The following is a 19,497-nucleotide window of genomic DNA, read 5'->3' on the forward strand; positions in this document are numbered from 1 at the left end:
AATTTTAAAAAATTGTAATTTTACACGTCATTTTATGGAGATTCGTTAACCGAACAGATTAAATTTATTTTTATTAACAGAAAAAAAGCTACCAGAAATTTCAAATTTTTATAATAAGTAACTTGAACTCTGAATCACTTTAGCGTAAGGTTATTCAAATTCACTAAATGGTTATCGAGGAAAAAATGAAAATTTAGCTGAAAATCTCGTTTTTACTTGATAATATAATGATAATATTTATAATTGTCTGAAATAAATGCAATTTTAAAGTTTTAATTTAAACATATTAAAAAGTTTTACGCTCATTATTAATAGAGATTGAAACTAAATAATTTTTTGTTTCGAAGTTGAAATCAAGGCATATTCACTGCCAAAAGTCCATAATTTTCCATATTATTCGTTATTTCTTATTTTGTTCAATGTTTTAGTCAAAATCCAAATTTTCTCTCAAACCGTATACTTTTTTTTTAGGTATAGATAGTATTTATTTACCTCATGATATGCTGCAAAACGTAATTAATCACGAATTTCTAATTTTATGTACTCTTGTCTCCGATTGTACCTCCCAAACATCCTTAAGCAAGCGTCATTGCAATTTTAAATTCCAGAGAATGTTGAACTTTCTTTAAATATGCTCAAATTCTGCTTGTCATCCTCTCTTTTTGTTACCCATTAATTGGTGTAACGTTATTTCTCTTTGTTTATTAGTGTCCGCTGCAATTCCTACCTGACATCTCTTTTCTATGTTCACGATATTCCCTACAACGTCTGTCGTGTGTAAAAGTAGACTGTAGTTCTGTCAGTAACCGCTCTAGTTTAATTAGTAAATTAAAAGAAAAAAGTAAATGCGACAGTTTTTTTATGGACCATGCTAATTTAGATCGTCCCAACTATACCTATCCTTGTCTACTTTTCGGGACATTTGCAGAACACCCTTTCGAACTTTGCAATGCGTACCTGATATTTAGCCTGATTCAGGTAGTTTAACGAAAGGTGCTCCATCACTGATGAATATGGCACAAGTTTTTTTTCAAAAACTTTCGAAAGCAATTTCATAAGCCTCTCGTGGTCGGTCGCGTTCATTTCAAAGAAATGTTGAAAATCTAATATCACAACCTAAGAAAAATGCCAAACGTTTCCGAACAGCATGGAAAGATTTAATTAGTCTTCCTACCTCGTTCGGGTGTTCGTTAAGAAATTGATTTATAGTCCTTAATTCTGTTTCAGCATCACCTGCGTATAATCCGTGTACGAAATAGAAATCATTCGAGCCATCTTTTGTCGCGGTTCGTAAATCGAAATACCGGATTCCATAGATCAGTTGCTCCATTACATTTAGAGATTGGGTTTTTGACCAACGGGACATTACAAGCCTAAGAACTGGTCCTAAGATACTTAAGGTTTTTATAAAGCCCGCGGCGTCTGGTGATACTGTCGAATTTCTCGTTATCGAAAATGTCATACTATCATGGGTACCTAAGGAGAAATATACCAGTAGAATAATAATAATATTAACAGGTACCCATTTGGCAGTTTCTAGATTTTCTTGTAATTATAGACGGGTATACATGGGATAGAGGCGGAAATTTTAAAACATACAGGATAAGAGGTTGGAGATCGTATGTTTAAGTTGGTTAGTCACATTTACGAGACGGGGAAAGTCCCAGAGGATTATAAACTGAAGGTGGTAGTAACCATACCTAAAAAGAGAGGCGCGAATAGGTGCGAGACATTTAGAACAACTAGATTAACTTCCCATGCGTCAAAACTCTTAACTAGAATTGTACAGAGAAGGATAGAAAAAAGGGCGGAAGAACTATTAAGGGAAGATCAATTTGGGTGTAGAAAAGATAGAGGAGGCCGGAAGCACTTTACTAGCTTTACGGGTAATATTAGAGAAAACGATAGAAAAAGGAGAGTGCGTACATAGGATTTGTAGATTTAGAAAGAAAAAGCTTTTAAAAAACTTAGTTTGTATAAAGAGCAACAGGCAGTTACAGAGTTGGAGCAGCAAAGTAGAGAACTAAATATTAGAAAAGGAGTCAAGACAAGGATTCACACTGTCACCGCTACTTTTTAATCTATACATAGAAGACGCGATCAACATCATTAAAGACAGTACAACTGTAGGGATAGATACAGAGAGACAAAAGATTAATATGCTTAGATTTGCTGATGATATAGCAGTATTAGCATCTAGCACGGAAGAGTTAGAGATAACTTTAAATAAAATGGAAGCGGTATTGACAAAACAGTATTGTCTGAAAATAAATAAAACTAAGACAAAAATATTGGTATGTAAGGGAAGAAGATAAGAGACGAAAGATTAGAAGAAGTGGCTGATTTTAGGTATCTAGGAAGCCAGATAAGTCACGACGGAAGGAGTAGTAGGAATATAAAACAGAGGATAACGCAGGGTCAAGTTTCCTTCAATAAAAAGAAGTCACTTCTATGCTCGCGAATTTAGAAATTAAAGGTGTATGTTTGGAATATTGGAGAAAAGTAAGTTAACGATATAGTAGAAACAAACTAACTACTGATTTACAATTGTAAGGATTGACTTCAGATGGGAAACAGTGGAGATGCTAGTCCAACTATTTTTTGGACTAAAGGCACTATGATGACGATGATGATATGCGTATTAGAAAACAACTAAATACTGATAAAAGTCTGTACTGAATCTCGACTTAAAAGACTGGCATCAAGATTGAGGATTTTGTTGTTTTTTAAGACTGGAAAATAGTTCAACTAAACTAAGAATGGTATCAAAATCTACATTTGAAACACCACAACTAAGAGTATATGCAATTATTGACAAAATTGCCTAAAAAAAATAACCTAGGTAATTAAATGAAAGATCTCAGTTAGGAGTGAGCTTACTAAAATCGGAGAGATACTGCTACCGCATAAAAGATTTCAAATCTATAATTTGTGGTCTACAATGGTAAAAATTAAAATGAAGTACATGATTACGTATTTGAAAACATGTATACGATGGCGAAGTTTGACCTACAAAGCACAAAACCGAAGTCAAAATTGATATTTGGCATGAACGATTGAAACGGAACTTATCTCTGGATTTCTGAGACATTCTGAAATAAAGAAGGTAATCAGGTAAATACCAGTAGAGATATTCACGTTCAGCTGATATCACTTTAGACATTATTAAGCATCCATTTAACAGTATATAAATCTAATCGTAAATGACTATGGAAATACAAAATTCGAGTACACGTTTGAAAGGTCATCTTTTTAGACGAGGTTTCTCAACTTGAAAAATGAATTTGTGTTTATTTATGTAACCAAACAAGCATGAACTATGAGCTCAACTTGAATATAAGAACTTCTAGACTGCGAGGTGCCATTTATATAGTGATGACCCTCGACTCCTAGAGACTCTAAAATCGTTCTGAGTTTTTGAAAAATTTCTTTCCGGTACGGAAAGACAACATGAATGATAATGTCTTTTTTTGGTTTACAAGAAGTTTTTATTTCCGCATCTCCCCTTCCCCTAGGGAAGCTGATTTTAGTGAAAATTGAAAACGCCAATATCTTTTTAAAAAACCTAGAGGGCGTTACTTTTCATTCATACTTGTTGAAGACCATATTATGCTGAATTGTAGCCAAAATTTAAATTTCAAAAAAATGCAATATTAGATAAAATTTTTAGTGGGGGATTAAAAAATCCGTTAATACAACATATAGATTTGAACAAAATTATGGAAATATTTATAAGAAGGTTAAAATTATTTCGTATTTTGGTGAAAGTTGATGGAGATAGAATCTCCACTGAGAGTTCAGATGTTGACCTTTCCAAATTTCGTGTAATAAAGAAGCATCACTGAATACAGAAAACACAAAGAACTGCCAAAAGGATAATATTTATAATGATAAATCGGCAATTATTACTATTTTAGAATTCTTAACTTACCAGGGATGGCAAGATAAATAATTGAAATATTTTTCAACCGAGGAGGTAGTTCTCTCATCCAATTTTCCAAATCTATGTTTAATTCTTTTGTGTTCGCCGAAGGGGTATTCATTTTGGGAAACGTAAGTGGACTAATTGCTAAACCAATTTGTAAAACGAATAAATAAACTGTAGAAACCACGGTTTTCACAAATTCACCATTTAAACATAGTCCACAACGTCATTTCTTTGTTTAATTTAGAAGAACAAAACCAGGAAATGATGCACAGATTGTTGTTATGTTAACCTATGTACTTATTTATTATTATTACATCGATTTCTCACTTAAATCGACTGGTTTAATTACAATAAAACGTAGGTGTCGTGGACAGAAAAAGTCGAATAAAAACAGACTCATAGGCGTTGCAAAATAGCACACTTTATGCAAAAATGAAAGCGTACAATAAAACACCTGTGTAATGTTGGCTGCCTGTACTGAGGTGCTTTGTATCCAAATATTTCAATTAAAACACTAGTTGAACCCGCTCAAACTTGGACGTTTATTTGAATTAGACTGAACATTAAGAAGGTATAACTTGCGATTAGTATTTGTGAGAATATTGTGAAAAAATGTGCTAAATAGAGTCCTACTATAATATTTTTTTATATGCAAGCGGGGATCCTACAGTTTCTACCGCATGCAGCATTTCGACCTGTTACACCATTTGCCTTGCCAATTGCTCTGTCTCTCATATAATCATTTACACCGTTTGTCTTATGGTCGACGGTCTTCCTCGCTTTCTTTTTCCTAGAGAGCACTATTGTAGTACCCCTTTTTGACATCTTTCATCCCCCATCTTCTTTACGTGTCCATACCATTGCAGTTATTTTGACTCTATTATATTTCAGCTGATATACACTCTTCTCGTTCTTTGTCTAATTTTTTTATTTCGTAAGTGCTCCATTCTTGATTTCCGTCAGGATCATCTTAGACTCACAATTCCTACTGTTTTCGCCATTCTTCTATCTTCTGCCGTATGTTACCAACATTCAACAGCGTACGTTAGAATTGGCTCTACCAGTGTTCTATATATGGCTATTTTCGATTTTACTTGACCACAGATAGAACCGGATTCAGCAAACCAATTACTTTTTTATCTTGTTACCTACTTCCCAAATGCACTGGGCGTACGTGTAGATCTGAATCATCAATTTGTCCATGTTATACTTTTGAGTATTCGGTTTTAGTGATATTTATACTGAATCCCTATCTTTGGTATTCTTCTCCAACTTTTCCACATCTCTCTCACAGCCTGTCACGATCACTTGGTCATCCGCCAAAAATTAGGGTCGTTACAACAACCATCTATTCCCATGTCTCTACTCCTTCTACTCCATTTTTTTGGTAAGCAAGGTAGATGTCAGACTGTACCCATGTCAACGTCCTTCCGATGTCGAGAAGGGTTCCGATTAGATCTTCCCCTGTCTTGTGACACTTCTTGGATTCTTGTATATATTCCACATTGTACTGACAAATTTCATAACCATCTCTATCTGTATAATCACCTCAAACAATATTTTCAAAGATACCGTACCGCTTTATCCAAGTCTATAAATATCAGTTATGCCCATGTTTCCAGCCTTCTTTTTTTTGTTATTTGTTGTAGGACAAATATGTTGTTTGACCAGCGTGAAACCCACATTGTTGATCTATTTCTTCAATATGGTCCTCTATTATTTCTTTCAGTCATCCCATTGGACTCATTCCTCTGTAATTTTACACATTCTTAATCCTCTTTTTTAAAAATAGAGCTTATATACTCAAAATTGCAATCGCCAAAAAATCATGGATCATAGGGTCGTCAGTCTGGACACACATCTGCCCTATTTCCTATCCCGAGTCAATCCTCGCATTTTCCTAAACTTAAAACTAGTCTCTAACTAGCCCTTAATGCCTGAAAAGGTGACCCACCAACTTATCTCGCCTATTTCTGTTCCACGTGGTTAGTTTCAATGTTCTTTTTCGTTTTTGATTAAATTGTCCTTTTTCCAAGGCTTTTTGTTAAAATTTGTTAGCAATTTCTTTTTCTTTCGAGGTAACCAATAATAGTAACCAAATGATTTTCTAAATATATAGTAGATCATTCCATCCACAATATACTGAAGGCTGAGTCAATAGTAAATGGAATTTTCAAACAGTTTCTTTTGTTGCGAAGTTGCATGTTTAGGTTTAAATTGATTTTCAAGAAACCTCAATAGTATACGTAGTAGCTATAGTAAGGTTTATTTTACTAGAGATTAGCTGTTAACATAAACACCCTGAATCACACTTAATCAAATTTAAAGAATAACATACTGATAAGATACTGCTCATTCGCAGCCGCTTGAATGCGACGTTGCGTTGTCGTATTTCTTTAGGACTGGAATTGAATTTACCTGTACTTTCAATTAGTTTTTTCTTGAAAACGGTGAACTTTTGGATAAACAAACAATTACCAAATTGTCATAGTGCTCTTTCACCTCCTGCAAACTCGACATTTATTTGTGTTACACTCTATAAATGGGGTATGTACCCTCTAACACTACTTTCGAATTGGTTATTAAGTACATTGCAGACATTGGAAAAGTTTTGACTCCCCTTAAGAGAAACTATTTGATATAATTACTGAAAATAATTACAAAACCTATGCTACAACGTCAATGATTGCAAACACACACGCTTATTTTTTTTATATAATAAAATATTTTCTGATTTCTGTTGATCTGAATTATTTTCAATGTGGTGTCGTTGACTTTTTGCGAAATGTGTTTTGAACTACCCACCTCGAATACTTTGAAGTATTTATTCGGTCATTAAATTTATTTGTTTGTTGTTTCTACTAAATTACATATAATGACAGCAATTAGTTAAATTGCTTGAAAGCAGTAACTTATGGTATGAAAAACGTTTTTAGAAATGTGACAAATGCATAAGTAGCAAATGAAAAAACAATGTAATTCATTGTAAATATGTATCTGTTCATTAGTTTAAGTTTTAAGTAATTGTATTAAGTAGTGAATATTTAATAGCAACATTGTACTGCAACGATAATGTGTAAACAATATTAATGTGAAAATTCATTTTCGATTTTCTGTCCACTACAAACTTCCTCGGGTTAATGAGGGTGTGACAGCAAAACAAAGATATTTTTCCCCATTAACCTGAAGAAGTTTGTAGAGGATAGAATATCGAAAATGAATTTTCACATTAATATCGCATATTAACTACTATTAGTAATTAAAAATATAAACCAGGAAATGATGCACAGATTGTTGTTATGTTAACCTATGTACTTATTTATTATTATTACATCGATTTCTCACTTAAATCGACTGGTTTAATTACAATAAAACGTAGGTGTCGTGGACAGAAAAAGTCGAATAAAAACAGACTCATAGGCGTTGCAAAATAGCACACTTTATGCAAAAATGAAAGCGTACAATAAAACACCTGTGTAATGTTGGCTGCCTGTACTGAGGTGCTTTGTATCCAAATATTTCAATTAAAACACTAGTTGAACCCGCTCAAACTTGGACGTTTATTTGAATTAGACTGAACATTAAGAAGGTATAACTTGCGATTAGTATTTGTGAGAATATTGTGAAAAAATGTGCTAAATAGAGTCCTACTATAATATTTTTTTATATGCAAGCGGGGATCCTACAGTTTCTACCGCATGCAGCATTTCGACCTGTTACACCATTTGCCTTGCCAATTGCTCTGTCTCTCATATAATCATTTACACCGTTTGTCTTATGGTCGACGGTCTTCCTCGCTTTCTTTTTCCTAGAGAGCACTATTGTAGTACCCCTTTTTGACATCTTTCATCCCCCATCTTCTTTACGTGTCCATACCATTGCAGTTATTTTGACTCTATTATATTTCAGCTGATATACACTCTTCTCGTTCTTTGTCTAATTTTTTTATTTCGTAAGTGCTCCATTCTTGATTTCCGTCAGGATCATCTTAGACTCACAATTCCTACTGTTTTCGCCATTCTTCTATCTTCTGCCGTATGTTACCAACATTCAACAGCGTACGTTAGAATTGGCTCTACCAGTGTTCTATATATGGCTATTTTCGATTTTACTTGACCACAGATAGAACCGGATTCAGCAAACCAATTACTTTTTTATCTTGTTACCTACTTCCCAAATGCACTGGGCGTACGTGTAGATCTGAATCATCAATTTGTCCATGTTATACTTTTGAGTATTCGGTTTTAGTGATATTTATACTGAATCCCTATCTTTGGTATTCTTCTCCAACTTTTCCACATCTCTCTCACAGCCTGTCACGATCACTTGGTCATCCGCCAAAAATTAGGGTCGTTACAACAACCATCTATTCCCATGTCTCTACTCCTTCTACTCCATTTTTTTGGTAAGCAAGGTAGATGTCAGACTGTACCCATGTCAACGTCCTTCCGATGTCGAGAAGGGTTCCGATTAGATCTTCCCCTGTCTTGTGACACTTCTTGGATTCTTGTATATATTCCACATTGTACTGACAAATTTCATAACCATCTCTATCTGTATAATCACCTCNAAGGATGGTACTATAGAATGTCACCTCAAGGTAGGCCTAGTGGCGTCATCTCTTGGTTAGGCCGGAAACTTATCAATCCACCCTCGTATATACAACTAAAAAACAACGAAATGCCCATAGTAAAGGTAAAGACAAACTTTGTAAAAATCACGGACGAATGGCCCACTGTTGGTCCATGCATAAAATATATGGAAGTATGTTGTATATTCCGAAAATAGATGTGTTATTATTGCACATGTTATAAATAAAATGTTTGTGCCAGTACATATGCCGTTAAGTCGTTAAAATGAAAAATAACTTAATTTATATCGGATAATCATGTACGTGTAACAACGAGCTACTAGCTACTTTAACCACACCCTGACTTTTCCACACTTTTTAAACCAAGAGTGTTCGCACAAAAAGAAAACAAAACAAATTAAATAAGTCTCTTGTTCTAATGACACGTATAATTAGCTCTCTAATAATGGAACAGGTGCCTTGGTATTACCATTTGATTAACATTTATAAGAACTCGGACAATGCTCGAGGAGAAAACCACGACCTCGCATTACTAATGAGTCGATTATTGTTAGATTAATTGGTAAACATGTTCCTGGTATGAAAGAGAATACTTCTATCAGTTGCAATTGCATGCTATAAATCTACAGTTCACATAAAAACTGCTTGAGTCTACTATTCTTCAGCATTTGCTTCTTATTTTGAGAAACAAATTTTAAGGATCTGCAATATTATAGGAGCTTTAAGAAGGTCGTTAATCTACACAATTGGGTCCTTACATAATGATGTTCTATTAGATCAACCATATGTGCGCTTTTTCTTTTTACGTGTCGAAGATTCCTAGCTTTGTAGACAACTAAATAAGCTTTTGGTCTTCTGTTATTGGTATTCGGAGGAAGTCGGGAAGTACCCTTCCTTCAAAAGGACTTCATCATCATAAGGTCGTCAGTCCTAAGACTGCTTGGACACGTACCTCCACTCTTTCCTATCATGAGCTAAACTTCTCATTTCCCTAAAACTAGAACAGCCCACAACCTTAACTATTTGCGAACAGTAATCTAACCTAGGTCTACCTCTACCCCTCCTAACTCCTGTTTCTGCCTCTAATGTGTCTCTGACTAGACCTTCATGCCTGAGAAGGTGTCCTACCAACCTATCTCGCCTATTTTTTATTGACTTCCATAGAGTCCTCTGTTCTCCTATTCTTTCCAATACCTCTTCATTTCTAACCTTTTCTACCCACGATATCCTCATCATCCGCCTATAACACCACATTTCGAACGCTTCTAACCTTTTCTTTTCCGCCGCTCCCACTGTCCATGTTTCGCACCCGTACAACGCCGTGCTCCAAACATACACCTTTAACAACCTTTTTCGAATTTCTAAATTAACCGTTCGCGAGCATAGAAGTGACTTCTTTTTATTAAAGGCGACACGACCCTGCGCTATCCTCTGCTTTATATCCCTACTACTCCTTCCATCCTCACTTATCTGACTTCCTAGGTATCTAAAATCAGCCACTTCTTCTAATTTTTCGTCTCCTATCTTTATATTCGCTCTTTCCCTACTTTTTCTTCCCTTGCATATCAGTATTTTAGTTTTACTTTTATTTATTTTCATACAGTACTGATCTGTCAGTACCGCTTCCATTTTATTTAAAGCTATCTCTAGGTCCTCCTTGCTAGATGCTAATACTGCTATATCATCTGCAAATTTAAGCATACTAATCTTTTGCCCTTGCAAAAGGACTTATTTGGTGGTATTCACAATCCCGTCAGTCTTAGGTATGCAACTTTCTTTTGTGGGGGTCTCTTTCTTCTGAATTGAGGGTGTCATCATGTCTTCAATATAATACCTGTCGAAGTTTGCTAGCTTTACAGCCAGTTAGAAACCCTTTTTCTCTTCTATTCTTGACATTCGGATGAAGTCCAGAAGTACCCTTTCTTCAGAGGGACTCATTTGGTAGTATTCGCTATATGCAATCAGTAATATGTATGCAACTTTGTTTTGGTGGGCTGATCTCTTGCTTCTGAAGTGAGGGTACCATCTTGTCATCGATATAACAGGTGTCGAAGGTTCCTGTTAGCTTTGCAGCCAACTAGAAAAGTTATTCGCCTTCTATTCTTGACACTGGGAGGAAGTGCGGAAGTCCCCTTTCTTCAAAAGGCCTCATTCCCACAATCCCACCAGTCTTAGGTATGTAACATCCCTTTGGGGGGGTCTTGCTTCTGAATTGAAGCCGCCATCTTGTCCTCGATATAACAGGTCTGGAAGATTCCTATTAGCTTTGTAACCAACTAGAAGAGCTTTTGGTTTTCTATTCTTGATATTTGGAGGAAGTCCGGAAGTCCGCTTTCTTCAAAAGGATTCATTTGGTAGTATTCAAAATCCCATCAGTCCCATATATGTATCTTTCTTTTGGGGGGTTTTTTCTCTCTAATTGTATTTTGATTGATTGTTTAATATACCATTGTTGTAATGTTATAGCTCTGTTCTTTTCTCTTGTGAGGGCTTTCAGCTCTCTATCTATTAGTACGTAATCCAGGAACCTCTGACCCAGTTGTTTAGGTAGCAATTGTTCTTTTATCCCTTTTCACTCATTTATTTGCTTTTGGTAAGAAAGCGTTCGAGTTTACCATTTGTTTTATTGCTAATTTTGAGATACTTCACGAATTACCTGGCTTATACGAATAACGGATACTTTTTTCCAAAAGATTCGAATACATCTTTGAAAGCACAAACAGAAACCCTACACGGGGGCTTGAAAGTCCAAAAATCTACGTGTATTTCTATCACAACCATGTTAACACCTTTCTACAACAATTAACGCCATATCGGGCATTCGTAACAAGTTTGCATTCATGGTGGAAATGATAGGGAACAGCGTGAGCTAATTCCAAATCTTCTGATGATGGTGTACACAAAATTTGCATATAAAATGTGACATTATGACCGATATGGAATGTTTTAGGCAGTGGGTAATAATTTTAGGAAGAAGTAAACTTGCATTAACTTTTGTGATTAACTGTAACTGTATAGAATAAATATGCCTGCATACTCACTGATGACCTTATGCAAATGACATGTTATAAAGATAAACAATGACAATAATACACTCTATCTGGCACTGTGTACAACAGCTAAAACAAAAGTGAATTTTTATCACCGAGAAAGTAAACAGATAGCGTATACACAAAAACGAAAGCGCATTTTTTAAAATGCTATAGCACGTGAAAACAAAAGCGATGCAAATCCAATTCAAAAATAAAAAATGAGTTTTTCGCAAAATAAAACCTCTAAAAATTGTATACATTGTAAATAATTTGAATCATGATCAAAAATTATAAAAATCAGGGGCGGCCGATGTATATGCATTTGGTGCTGCAAGCTGCAGAAGTGCCAGAAATATACGTATGTATTTTTGTAAACTTATTACTAAAATTTATTATTATAATNAAAATTTATTATTATAATAAAAAATTTCAAATGATTTGCTTCTACAAAAACACTTTTCATCGTTGTTTCAAGTTATACCAACAAATCGGAAACATTTCAAACAAAGACCATCGTCGACTGGAATTGCTTTCCAAAGTTTCGTTAACACAAGGGCAAGTTTCTTCAAAGCTCCTTACATCTCCGATGCTGGATGTGTACATGGCCTTTAGATTCGAATCAGGCCAGCATCAGATCATCAATTGACCGTGGAAGCCCTTACTAATTTGTAGCTCAAACACGTTTTTTCTTTTTCTTAGTAAACCGGTAGAGTTGGAAAGATTTTTTTTATGAAAGTCGAGAAATGTACACTACTTATTTAAGTTGTAAGGAAAAGTCGTTTGTCATCATCACAAGGTTGTCAGTCCTAAGACTGGTTGGACATGCACCTCCACGAATTCCTATCCTGAGCTAATATTCGCATTTCCCTAGAACCCACATCCTTAAGTATAACATTCCACGCTCCGACTCGTGAAATACTGCACCTACCCCTATTGCACTTATTGATGACATCCCCCGAGGTAGTCCCCGCCTGGACATCCGAATGGGGGACTAGTTTACGTCCAGAGTGGTTTACCCCACAGGACGCCATCATTTAATTTGTACAGTACGTTTTACTTGGGTTTTACATTATGGTTGAACCTATGGCCCGGCTCCTTAAATCATCGAAACTCGCAAGCCGATCCACTCACTCTTTGTAAAAGAGTTTCGTCAAGGTTCGATTAAAAAAAATGTTTAACGCTTCACGATTTTGCGTGTCAATCCTGCGCAAGTCGTTCGTATCAATGCAGAATTGATCGTTTAAAAAAAACGGAAAAAATCTCTGAAATTAGTTAATGCAATTAAGTACTGATGAATGATATCAATTTTTTTCAAAATCATTGATCCACTACACATCTACTGCAAACTGGATTTTCAAATGTTGGCGTAAAACCAATAACGTCTTCACATTTAAAAACTTTTAATGTTCATAACTGAATGTTAAAGACCATTAATATGAGGTTGGCCATTGGTCCTTGCGCTCCAAGTTCGTCTATATTAACTACGCCACTGTCGTTCATACACGCGAAGGCATTTCTCGACGACATGTTGTGTGCGACGCCGTTCTGCTTCGACAGCCGTCGTGTTGTTTCACCTAACGGTTCGACCAACGACAATTTTCATACGACAAGGCAACGAGATCTCCATTTCGAAACGACAGTTGTCGTGAGGTCGTTGGTAAGGCAGAGGGTATTTTTGTATGATCGCACAATAAAATATAGTATAGGTAGATGAAAGATGAGGGACGATCCGGCTTTCAACATTAAATTCCTTGAAGTAATAGAAAAGCACAGAGTACTGTACGACTACACCATGGACCAGTACTCCAATCGGCACATTCAGAAGCAAACATGGAACGAAGTTGCCGCAGAGTTAAATGAGTCCAGTGAGTATGAAGTATCATTATTATTATTAGGCTTAATTACGCATGGTACCATTTAATTTGATAAAAAATTCGAATGTAATGGACTAACGTAAAGTAAGATTTTAAGTTTCAAGGTCAGCGAAGGCAACAAGTACTGATGTACCCAATAAACCCCCCCTCCCCAACTCACGATTGAAATACTTTACTTTGAGTTATCGTATCATAAGTAATATTGTAATAAGGCATTAAAAGGCACCACTATCACTAGAAATATGAAAATCTCGTAATGATTTCATATCGTCTGCCTATTTCTGGAAAATTCAAATCGGTACCAAAGTTATAATAAATCAAACTGTCTGTCTCGTGGTAAGTATAATCGGCCTAGGCTGTCAACAGACGATATAAAAACATTATCAGATACATAACTAAGATCTATTTGGTTAAAGCTGCAGAAGATTGATATCACCGGAAATCGTCTGTCGATAACTAAGTGCGAAATATTTTTTTCACATACCTTCTATGAAAATGTCAACAGGGCTAGATCTAAGAGGGGGGGGGCGTCGGCCTTGCAAATACACAGAGCGACAGCATTGAGGGGCGCCGGGTGATTGCACGAAGAGAAAATTTTTATAAAAATTATAGTGTTCAGAAACCCGACAAAAAGTACCTAATCTTTTCTTTTTTTTTTTTTTTTTCTTAAAGATGCTGTAATTTCATAGACAGCGCAATAGATTTTAAAGAAGGAACTAACCCTTTGGGGCACTCAAATATAATAATTTTTAACTATTTTTGGATTCGTACAAGAAAATTCTCCCAAAATCTTTACCAACTTTACATTTCTGAATTGAAAACCCTTTTCGTTTCGTTTAGGTATCCCAGGGATTCCCCAACTACGTTATGAGAAGTAATTATTTCCGATATTTCGTTGGTAGGTAATATATTTTTTGGGAAATATTTTATTATCCTACAAAACGATGTTTTAGTAGATTCCCCAAGTTGATTTGCTTGTCTATGTATGTATGCAAAAAAAAACAGTTTTCTGGAGACTAATGGTAATAATGTTCGTCCTGGAGATTCATTTCTAATACATTGCAGTGTAGTATACTCGTTCAGAGACCCTAGTAGACTAACATGTGAATATTATACAATTTCAACAATATTACACACATACAATGTCGGTCGGTCAATAATTGCACCATTCCATCTCTGGAATAACATGTTTATGACTTATACAAAGTGTCATTGTAAAGGGCGGCAAATATTATTTTTGCCAGGAGCGGCTAAGTTACTGGATCGGGCCTTGAATGCCAGACAGTAATTATACTGGCCCAGCATTAGCTAGTGAAACGGCAACTTCGATCGATCAAATGTGTTTCACTATAAATCACCGATAAAAATGACATCGTTCCATGACGCTCGCCAACAGACGAATGATGGAACGAATTTAATCCGTAAAATAAGAATTCTAATATAAAGTGAGCTTTGGGAAAACTAAAACATCCCTTACACTATAACAATTAAGTGCTTATTTAACAGTTTGCATTTCTTCATCAGGAATTGACATAAAATCTATTTACAAACAATATTAAATGCAATCTGACCCTGTCTACCTTAACGCTTCTACCACTATTAGAATTATTGTACGTAAAATGGATCTTCATTAAATGAAACGTTATTTGTTTGAAAGTTAAATTTTCCTGACGAATTATCTGCCCTCATCGTCGTAAGGTGTTCAGAAATGATTCGCTGTATAGTGGTTAACAGTTCAAGTCTTCGTTGTAGGAAAATTTTTATTAAATCATTAAGTCCCGTTCAAAAAGTCGTCTAACCCTTAACCCAATGAAATTTTTTTGTTTAAACATTGGTTAGATCCGCACCTATACTTGTTCCTATCCAGAGTAAATCTTCACATTTCTCGAAAAGTAGAGTAATCCACATCTTTTACCATTTGCAAACCGTAAACAGTAAATTTCCTCTATGTCTACTTCTGTCCCACTGGTTCTTGAATTACTATTCTACCCTCTAGAGATCACCCCAATGAGGAACAAATGTTACTGCTGCCTCGCCCTCGCCGGGAATCGAACCTCCATCAGATGGGGTGGGTGCCCCTAACTAATCCTTTATATCTAAGAAGGTGTCCACCTACTCGTCTCGTTTATATCGTAATGACTTCTAAATCTCCTCATGTCTAAAAACTTTTCTATCCGTGGTGTTTTGAACATCATCTTAAAACACCACACCTCAAACGTACTTAACTTTTTCGTCCCCACTGTACTCGTTGTCCACCGTTCATAACCATGCAGAGTCACGTTTCAAATACAAACTTTTAAAATTTTTGAAATTTCCAAAAGCGATTTGTTTTTGTCAAAGGCGATCCGGGTCTACATCTCTACCGCCTTTTCAAAGAATCTGTAGAACTAGAAATAATAAGCAAAAATGTTGTTGCAGCTACAGCCTGCAAAGAAAAGTGGAAAAACATTCGTTCAGCATTTACCCGGTATCTACGACAAAAGCCTAAAAAGAGTGGATTGGCCGCTAAACTACAAAGAAGTTATTACTTGACAGATTATCTCCAGTTTCTATTACCTTACACCAAATCACGAAGCAGTATTCCTGCTCAACCAGAAAAACATGACGAAACAAATAACAGTTTTGATGAAATCGACGAAACGGAAGGTATCGATTTTGAAAACTTTCAAGAAGAAACGCCAAGCGAAGACGGAATTCTTTCAAACGACCAAGAGTCCAATATTGATGAGACTTGCATTAAGCAAACAATAAAGGCTTCCAAACAAACGGATCCATTAGAGGGCGAATGCGCTATGGAAATCTTTCAATCGACAAACAGCAGGATGAAGGAACTTGAAGATTCAGATGTACAATTTGTTTCGAAAAATAGTAGGATGAAGGAACTTGAAGATTCAGATTTACAATTTCTAAAAAGTATTTTACCAGATATGCGTCAAATGAACAGTCGCCAAAAATTTCAATTCAAAATAGGGACGATGCAACTTATTGGTCACATTTTATATAATACGTCTGCACCGAAGTCGCATATGCATGCTTCAACATCAGTTAAAACATCTCCTACACCAAATCCTCAAACTTATTGATTGATTTTAGTGGATCTTTAGCGGGATCCTTCACTTAAGGACTCAAATGCATTCAACCAGCGACACAATCTCCATGTTCAATTACAAGTACACCATCATGTATTGAATAGTAATAATCATAACTATGCTCTAAATGCCTCCAATGGATGGTAATTGTTAATAAATAACTTTTCGTTATTATAAACTTATTACTGTCAGAATTATTGTAAATTTATAGAAATAAAACACTTTTTACTTACGGTAATGTTCTTGTTAATTTTTCTTTGGGGAATATGAGTTTGTGCTACTAAGTTTTTTCAAAAGTTTCTTTTGATTTAATACCTACAAATAAGGCTTCATCCTTGTTTATAGTAAAAGAGGGGTGACTCCAAATCTTTCAAATCCTTTCGAGATACGAACCAAGACCGAATAAGCAAAACAGTCTTGATCTTACTTTCCTTATCACAACTTAAGTCTAATTAGTTTCTACAGGCCAAGAACTTATTGTACACCTAAACCAAGATTTTAATAGTCGAAGAGAAACATAATCTCCTTATTTTCCGAACATGCTACCGTAAAACTTGTCAGTATTCCAGACAACTTTGAAATTTCGTGACCAGCTCTTAAGACTAAGGTTCAGGCATATAATTGTGAAAGCAAAACCAGTTTCCACTGTATTTTGCAAATGTAAGACGAAACCAACAGTGCACTTTACCATGAAGAAACGCCTCCCCATCCTAGTCTCAATGCTACTTTTNGTACTATGTAGTGAAGAGGGGTGACTCGAAATCTTTCAAATCCTTTCGAGATTTGTCTCATCCGAATCAAGACCGAATAAGCTTAATAATAACTTAGGTCTAATTAGTTTCTATAGATCGAGAACTTATTGTACACCTAAACCAAGATTTTAAAAGTCGAAGAGAAACGTAATCTCCCTATTTTCCGAACATGCTACTGTAAAACTTTTCAGTATTCCGGGCAACTTTGAAATTTCGTGACCAGCTCTTAAGACTAAGGTTCAGGCATATAATTGTGAAAGCAAAACCAGTTTCCACTGTATTTTGCAAATGTAAGACGAAACCAACAGTGCACTTTACCATGAAGAAACGCCTCCCCATCCTAGTCTCAATGCTACTTTTGACCATTACTTAGTTGCTATTCAGTATCGTATTATTATTTTTTTTTATTAAGCCAATATCCTCGCCTATACCGAATGGAAAGCAGCAATTATTACGAATTGGCTGCGATACTGCAGCATATACGAGATCTATTCAAAAAGTATGGTGAATTTTAAATTTCCGGGGGTTACATATATTCGATTTTCAATTTTTTGACGTGACAACGTCTTATAATTCGATGGAGCCGGCTGCACGCACGAAAAAACATGACTCATGCGGCGTTACCTTGCTCTGAGGCGTTCCATTTAAGGCTTGAAGTGCAAGCGAGAGCGCGGAACGAGCGACAAAGAGGCACAATCGGCCTCCGCGTTCGGCAGCGTTCGACATCTGTCTCTCTCCTACTTGAGTGAGCGATGCGTCCGCGTGGACAGCTGCTATACAATAATACATTTCCATTTACCTTCTCTATATACATACAAAATATCTATCAAACAAATAAAATTAAAATTTTCTTTTGAAAAATGAAACCATTCCATCAGTATTTTCTTATGACGTTGTCACGTTCAACTATCGTCAGTAAACCGACTTTACAGACAACCGATTTTTTTTGTGGCGTTATGTTGATAAAACGCCCGGATTTGTGGAAGAACAAAAATTGACTTTTGCACCATGATAACGCCCTTGCTCACACGTAGATGCTTTTGCGCGAATTTTTTGGCCAAAACCAACAATTAATAATGCCGCAGCCACCGAATTGCCCAGATTTGGCCCCTATGATTTTTTGTTGTTCCCGAAACTGAGGAGGCCCATGAAAGGACGACGCTACGCTACAATTGAGAAGATAAAGACGGCATCGAAGGAGGAGTTGAACAAGATCACAAAAAATGATTTTTTGAAGTGCTTCGAGTATTGGAAAAACTTTGGCACAATAGTATAAAATCTAGTGGGGATTATCATTTTGAAGGGAAAAAATAGAATAGAAAAAACACGAGAACAAACCTCGTATGCTCTTGAATGAATTTTGTTCATTATTTCATGACATTATCTGGCACAAATAAATTGACACATTACAACAAAATACGATGCATTAATGAACCTGAACCACACCATACGACCTCAATAATATCTGCTTTAAATAGATTTTAATATGTTTTCGTGTTTACCAAAAGAAAATTCGATAATTGCATACACATACCTACATGCATGTCACAAACTTGCAAAAATAGATAGGTTTGGTGAAAGGTAATCAATTTGTATAAAATAAAAAACGCTTTTTATTATTTATATAAGAATGAAATTAAAGTAAAGGAATTAAAACACTTGGCAAGTTTCACAATATTCATTTATTTCTCTGACGATCCAGAATTTTGGATACTCTTTGAAAATGGTTTAAACACCGAAACGATCGTCAGAGAATTAAATGAACATTGTGAAATTTGGCAAGTGTTTTAATTCTTTTACTTTAATTTTATAAAAATGTTTCGCCAAGTGCCAAGCGAATCTACAATTTCAAATATTTATATAATGGGTTTTTAAAGATCTCATGAACCATATGACACCTAATAAGGCAAATATTTATCTGTTGTTATTTACTAACTGACGAGATAAGATAAACAAAAAGATACTTATTGGATTTGTTATTAACATTATAAACTTGTTGGTTGGAAAATATGTTATTTTCCAAAAGAAAAAAAGCTCGGAGATAGTGGAAAAGAGATTGTTCATAATCAGAACTGCTTTTAACAAAAACACAATAACATGCTTGAGCATTTAACAAATAAACCCAAATTAATTTCCACAGTATTACTTCTGAAGAAACCTCAAGGAGGCGAAACAATTGTAAAGTTTTTATTAATATATTTGTGGAAATTAATTTGAGTTTATTTATTAAG

The 19,497-nt window shown here is 35.3% G+C and overlaps 2 protein-coding genes across 2 annotated transcripts in view; one reads left to right on the plus strand and one right to left on the minus strand.

The window, feature by feature from the left end:
• Positions 1 to 4,353, minus strand: part of LOC108737237 (PI-PLC X domain-containing protein 3) — a 7,336-nt gene extending 2,983 nt beyond the window's left edge. The window contains exons 1-3 of the mRNA XM_025980122.1: positions 3,932 to 4,353; positions 1,175 to 1,476; positions 958 to 1,116 (exon numbers count right to left, since the gene is read on the minus strand). Coding sequence (XP_025835907.1) covers positions 958 to 1,116; positions 1,175 to 1,476; positions 3,932 to 4,043 — 573 coding nt within the window. The 5' untranslated portion in view covers positions 4,044 to 4,353. The remainder of the gene's footprint in view (positions 1 to 957; positions 1,117 to 1,174; positions 1,477 to 3,931) is intronic.
• An 8,189-nt stretch (positions 4,354 to 12,542) lies between these two features.
• LOC108737268 lies at positions 12,543 to 16,728 on the plus strand. Its single transcript, XM_018470009.1, has 3 exons — positions 12,543 to 13,208; positions 13,258 to 13,416; positions 15,844 to 16,728. Exons 2-3 carry the CDS (start codon positions 13,269 to 13,271, stop codon positions 16,506 to 16,508), a joined length of 813 nt encoding a protein of 270 aa, XP_018325511.1. The 5' UTR covers positions 12,543 to 13,208; positions 13,258 to 13,268; the 3' UTR covers positions 16,509 to 16,728.
• The last annotated feature ends 2,769 nt before the right edge of the window (positions 16,729 to 19,497 follow it).

The sequence above is a fragment of the Agrilus planipennis genome, unplaced genomic scaffold (genome assembly GCF_000699045.2).
Source record: "Agrilus planipennis isolate EAB-ADULT unplaced genomic scaffold, Apla_2.0 scaffold176, whole genome shotgun sequence".
NCBI classification, from domain to species: Eukaryota; Metazoa; Arthropoda; class Insecta; order Coleoptera; family Buprestidae; genus Agrilus; species Agrilus planipennis.

Excerpts from the sequence above, each read along its gene's own strand:
- LOC108737268 (XM_018470009.1), top strand. The coding sequence starts at position 13,269 with ATGAGGGACGATCCGGCTTTCAACATTAAATTCCTTGAAGTAATAGAA. Across the intron at positions 13,417-15,843 it reads CGCAGAGTTAAATGAGTCCA|CTACAGCCTGCAAAGAAAAG; the intron begins GTGAGTATGAAG and ends ATGTTGTTGCAG.